Below are 6079 nucleotides of genomic sequence, written 5' to 3' on the forward strand. Positions count from 1 at the left end.
TACTTCTCCATGTTTGGGCGCAAGCTGCCGCACCAGCACGCCGCCAGCCAGGGCGTAGAGGAGGACGCCGGCGGCGTGGCGGCCGAGGACGACGTCAGCAAGGCGCCCCTGCCGCTGGCGCCCGTGCGCGTCACGACGCCGCTGCCGCCCAGCAGCACGCCGCGCCCCTTCCAGCACCACCAGCCCGAGCCGGAGGGCGGCTTCGTCCCCATCGTGTCCCTGGCCGACGACACCCTCGTCAACTACCGGCGGCCCCTGCCCGCGCTCGAGCCCGACGCCGAGATCATCGAGCAGCCCGCCACGCCCGGCCCCGCCGGCCACGGCCACGCGCCCGGCAACGCCTTCATCTCGTACCAGCTGCCGGGCAACGGCGGCCACTTCTACTTCCTGACGCCGCAGCGCGCGCAGCACCCCGGCCAGCAGCGGCAGCACCGGCGGCGGGCGCCGCGCGGCGAGCGGGAGCGGGACCGAAGGAAGCGCCGCGAGCGCCGCGAGCGCAGCGATCACCGCGACAGGTGATGGTGATAACCAAGACTGCTAGCATCATGTCGGCGCTTATTGCCGGGTCCCAACAGTCGTACAAATCAACTCGTCTAGTTTGCGCAGATGACACGTCCGCGGCCTAGAGACATTCCATGCTCCGCTAGACGGAGCCGCCTCGACTTTTCATTAAACAAAATAAAAATGACAAGAAATGTGCGGCCAGAGACACGGACTTCTAGTTTTCTAATTGCAAAGAGCTGTGTAAAGCTTAGAGGTATGATGAAACACAGCCCTTGGACTGAGGAGTGAGATGAAAGAAATAGGGCAAGTCTGAGTGACAGGAAAATTTGTGCGTTTTAGATGTGATTAACATTGTAATGCTACTATGTTCTTTACTTTGTTTTAAATGCTGACAGAATCCACGAGAGTTGACCTAACTGAAAATTGAGTGGGATTCCAGCATGTAACAAAGAGTAAGAAAAGATATCCTGTTCAGAGAAAAGAAGACAATTATTTATTACTAGGAATTCTGAAATAGGATGTAAAGGAAACTTAGAAACTTCCATTGAAATCTTTCACTAATGTGCCTTTTGTTGATCTGTGCTCTTCAATACACTCGTTTTGTAAATATTTCAAGTATTTCAGTAATTTCAATGTTCTTGCCTTCACACTTGATTTCATCTAAAGTTAGAGTTGAAAATGTACATTGATGTAAATTATTTAACAATTTTGCTATTGCCATGAGCTACCTTTGAAAATAAAATCCTTGTAAATAAGTGATATTGATTCGCCATAAATGTAAATGTATTATTTACAAATCTACTTTTAAAAAAATGAAGAGAGAGCTTGTTACGGAGGTTTCAGGCAACAAATAAATTTTGAGTCATTTATCGAATGACACTAAGTTTTTGTGTGTGTGCTGTACAGTATGACTTATGCCACATGTGTAGAGGTATATTTGGTCTCAACAGGTAAGCCACTGATGTCTAAATTTTAACTTTATGAAAATATGAAATTTTGCAACTTTGGCTGAGAGTATGAATATTGCTGCCTCTGAACATGAACACACAAATACTTTTAATGTTGGAATGTTTTGTTCAAGTCGACAGTGGTATTACTAAAGTTCTGTGAGAAACAACAATAAACCACAAATTTTCATTGAGATACCTACATTTAGGGTAAAGTATTCTTCAACACGACTAGTTGACTATAAAGCTTTCGTACGATCATTTAAATAATTCAAGCACAATGCAAGAGAACCATTCTAAAGACCGAAAGGCGCCACTCTTGACTTGCACAAAGCAGCAAACAGCTTCAGAGAGACAAACCCTACTGGTTTAATATGAAAAATTGATATTTCATGCTAAGAATATTAGATGCATCATTCATTCAATTGTTCGATTGCTGCCCATATTACCATGAGGAAACGTGAACACAATAAAATAAAACACACTTAAACCTGTCAATCAATCAACTCTCATCCCCATCTTACATACCCAACCTCCACCACCACAAGTTTTAAAGACAAAAAAATAAGAAGATCTTAGATTAATTTAAGATAGCTTATTTCCTTCAATAAGCTCAATGATAACGGCAACAGACTGTGACCCTACCACATCAACCCCACCCCAGAGGAGCAAGCTTATGACTCACCTGTGTTCAGCTCCTGTTCTGCAGTGACGTCCTTCAAGGGATTTTCAAAGAGATGGAGATAAACCTCAATGGCACAACGAGCAGCTTTGAAATAGAAAGGATGAGAGCGAAGAACATCTTCTAATCGAAGCAGGCCCATATAAGAGCGGAGTGTCATCTTCCGCATGCAGTATGTGTGGAAATCAAATTGGTCATCGATGATTTCCGAAAAGTGCTATGGAAAATGATTTTTGTTACAAACAAATGTAAGCAAGTGGAGACAATGGAGAGAAACCTTCAATGCTCCTTACCCTGTCAATTTCATGGCACTTCTTTAAAGAATCACCCCATCTCTGCAGTCTTTGGTATGCAAGGGCACACTCAGTTTGGAACCACATGCATTGCATTTCATTAAGATTTTCCATTGCTGTAACTCCCTCCTGAAATACCAAGCAGTTGCTTTGTTAAATCTTTGGAACTAATAAGTACATGGTTATTAGTCAAGCCTGTATTTAATGGGAAGATATACTTACTCGGGTGAACTTTTCACATGTTTCCTCAGCTTCATCAATGAGATTGGCTCGAAGCATGTACTTTGCACATTTAGAGTTGATATATCGGTCAGCTGTATCTAACCCCTGAGCTTCATCTAGGTATTTAAAGGCTTTCATCACATCGCCACCATGCTGGAAAAAACAGTATATTTACAATTGAAATTACAGTCAATTATAAATTTAACGGATCGTACTCAGGTGCTACCGACCCAACACAAGGCAAGTAGATAGTATGTCACGTACCTTAAATATTCTACCTTTGCACACAAACAGCTCTATGAGTGTTGGGGTGTGGTCAATTGCAGCATCAATATAGAAGAGGGCTTTGTCTGTGTCTTCCAAGAAATCAAAGTGCTGTGCTAGGAAATAATACGTCCAAAGGAGAGCACATGCTGGCTCTTTTGGGAGACCTGCATCAGCATCTACAAAAAAACAAAAACAAAAACACAATTAATACTACATGTGACTGGAGAGTTAATAACAACAGAGGTAGATAGTGGTCCAATATGAAAACTATGTAGTTTAGATTACACAAGTTACATAACAGACAACAATTATACCCACCAGCTTGAGAAAAGTGGCCTGTCTTCTTCAATTGATCAACATATGACAAAACAAGGTCCTGAATAGTGTCAGCCTTTGCTTGCACTTTGTACAGTGATCGCAAATCAACAAATAGAGGAGGTACTCCTTTGTGCAGTCCATGTCTCAAGTAGGTATCAACTAATTTCCTGAACCTACCCTCTACAGAAAAAACAATAGATGAAATAATCAAAAGGGAAAAAAAGGAAAAGAATTCTTGATACAAATATTTTACATACCAACTGCATAATTCAGGGAGAGACGTTTAGAAGCATGAGCTCTTGGAAATTGTCTTTGAAACATTTCAAAAATGTCAACAATCTCATCAACATCAGTCAGCTGTTTAGCTTGAAGATACTTGCTGAAATACATAGTATTTTCTGGGTTACGCTTAATTAACTCAGAATAAACTGATTCAGCTCGGTCAAAACGTTGAAGATCCAGATACAAAGTGCCTGGGGGTCCAGAAAATTCAAAGATAAGTAACAACAAGATGAGTTATCCATGTCAAAGATAAAAAAAAAGATTCAAATCATTACCCAAAGTTTCTAGAATGCTAAGCTTGTCTAGAATCTGATCTTGGTACTGCTCCAAATGTGCTACAGCTTCTTTCAAGGCACCAGACTCTTGAATAACCATGTTCTGATAGAGAAGAAGTTCTGAATGTTCATAGTCAAAAGAGCTCTAGAAAGAAAAGAAGAAAAATGTTTTAGTTCAATTTCCCTAACAATACTCAAGCAAATTAAAATTATTTAAAGCATCTTACAGGAATTTCTGACTGAGTTTTGCGAAAATCTTCAAGAATTTTCAAAGCACCCTCATAGTCTCCAAGTAAGTGGTATGACATAGCAAACCCAATCCATGAGGCCCTTTGAGTGGGTCGCAAACGAAATAGCTGGTATCTTGTATCTCTGTAGCCTTCAAGGTCACGCAAATGAATTTGTAAAAGGGACAGATCTCTAAGGATTTGGATGTTATCCTTTTCCCACTTGAGAGCATTCCGATAGCATTTGATTCCCTCATCATACTTTTTGTCAGACCTCTGAAGCAATCCATAAACATGCCAGCAAACATGTGAACGGAGGTCATTGCGAAGACCTCGTTTTACATATTCATAAGCTTCCTCTTTACGGCCCAAGCAATTCAAAGTCAGCCCTTTCATAGCCAAAGTTTCTGAAATTTAGAGAGAGATATAAGTTAAACATTTAAAACAAACACAACAAAATCAGTTAATAGCAAAGCATATTTACCTCCATGTTCCATATACTTTGGGTTGGTTAGAATTTGCTTTGCAAATTTCAGCCCATTTTTGTACTGCTTGTGTTCGTAGCATTTCTGTGAAAAGGTAAAATGTGTGTTGAGACAACAGACAAACGAAAAACTAGGTGATCATGGTACATATAATTCACAAATATGGTCCTACACAAAAAAGACATAGAAGAACAGGAGGAAATTGAATGTACAAGGAGTACTAAAATTGCCATGACAATAGGTCAAGATCTCCAAATACAATTCGATTGACAATTCAGAAAAATGAAAATTCAAATTAATTCATTCCAAATCAACATGAATGGGAATTTATCGTCGGAAAGAATCGGAAGTAAAAATATTCAGGAAAAATAGTGGTATCCTTCCAGGTTAGGTTCCCCAATGTAATGTCATAAAATTGGTGTGGGCAAAACACCAGGGACAGAACTGAAACAGTATTATAACACTATATTGCCAGGAATTTAATAAAACTGTCAATGCTAGTGCCGGCAGAACACTCCATGAATGGAATTGAAACCCGCGCGGAAATGCCGGTACAATCAAAACATTGATAAGGTTATGGAGCAGTATCAAGGCACACCGTATCCAGGCAGGTTTTCACGTTAAGATAATATTCCATAAATGACAGTAGATCAATCTTTTTATACTTAGCCTTAGAGGTCATTAATCGGTGGTTACAAAATAATGAACGACCAAATATCTTCGGTAAAATCAAGTATTCCTTATCATGACCTTAACCTTGCAATTTTGGAAAGAGTTTTGGAATGCAAGTAAATTATGAAATCACTTACCAAAATTCGCTTAAAAAGGGCGTTTTCTTTAGGTGGCAAAGGGTTACTTGAGGGCATTTTGATTGAAAATCAAGGTAAAAAAATGCAAATGTTTATCAGAAGTTTGGTGTAAACCCTCGTGGCCCTGACCAAGATGGCGCGGTAGTCACGTGACTGCGAATTCTCAATCTCTACAATAGACGGGCGGTGATTCTCCTTGGGTGTCTGTAAATACTCCGTACAGGAAAAAAACGCAACCTTCTTCGGTCTAGAACAAATCAAAACATTTAGATAATAGGGTATGAAACGATCGTTTAAGTCCCTACACCAACGAAGTTCACAAAAGCCGGAGCTGTTTCAACTTGATTTTCGAACGTCTCGTCGTGGCCCCAGACCCACACTCGAACCAACATGGGGCTGGCCCCAAACGTGGTGGTGGGGGGTAAAGTACATTCTCCTCTACGCTTATGAAAAATTAAACGAACGCGGAATGGTGGACCGTGGATCACAACATCACAACAACTCGTTTATTTGGATTATTTTCCCAGTTTTCCTGTTGGAGTTAGGACTTTGCTGTCTGAAATGTAACAACCTGCAAGCGACGTGATTATACGTTGGAATTAAAATTCAGAGTTGTGATAAACCATTTTTTAATTTAAAATAATTCCTACATGATGAAAACAAAGTGATAAAGTTAGCCGAGTTACTTTCCTCTTTAAAGAAAGTATCACAAGTCCTCCAGATGAATTAGCGAAATGTTCTAAATTAATATTATGCTCAACTACATAA

The 6079-nt window shown here is 40.6% G+C and overlaps 1 protein-coding gene across 1 annotated transcript; it reads right to left on the reverse strand.

The window, feature by feature from the left end:
* Nucleotides 1-2136: 2136 nt before the first annotated feature.
* LOC113206098 (N-alpha-acetyltransferase 16, NatA auxiliary subunit) lies at nucleotides 2137-5574 on the reverse strand (the record flags this gene model as incomplete). The annotated part of the gene is given in 10 exon segments (XM_026422024.2): nucleotides 2137-2350; nucleotides 2427-2555; nucleotides 2649-2801; nucleotides 2913-3091; nucleotides 3234-3413; nucleotides 3491-3706; nucleotides 3791-3935; nucleotides 4018-4424; nucleotides 4502-4586; nucleotides 5312-5574. Coding segments are annotated over 10 exon segments (1765 nt in total), but the record flags the coding sequence as incomplete, so codon positions are not given.
* Between the last annotated feature and the right edge of the window lie 505 nt (nucleotides 5575-6079).

The sequence above is a fragment of the Frankliniella occidentalis genome, unplaced genomic scaffold (assembly GCF_000697945.3).
Source record: "Frankliniella occidentalis isolate FOCC.00 unplaced genomic scaffold, Focc_3.1 Scaffold60, whole genome shotgun sequence".
Classification (NCBI taxonomy): Eukaryota; Metazoa; Arthropoda; class Insecta; order Thysanoptera; family Thripidae; genus Frankliniella; species Frankliniella occidentalis.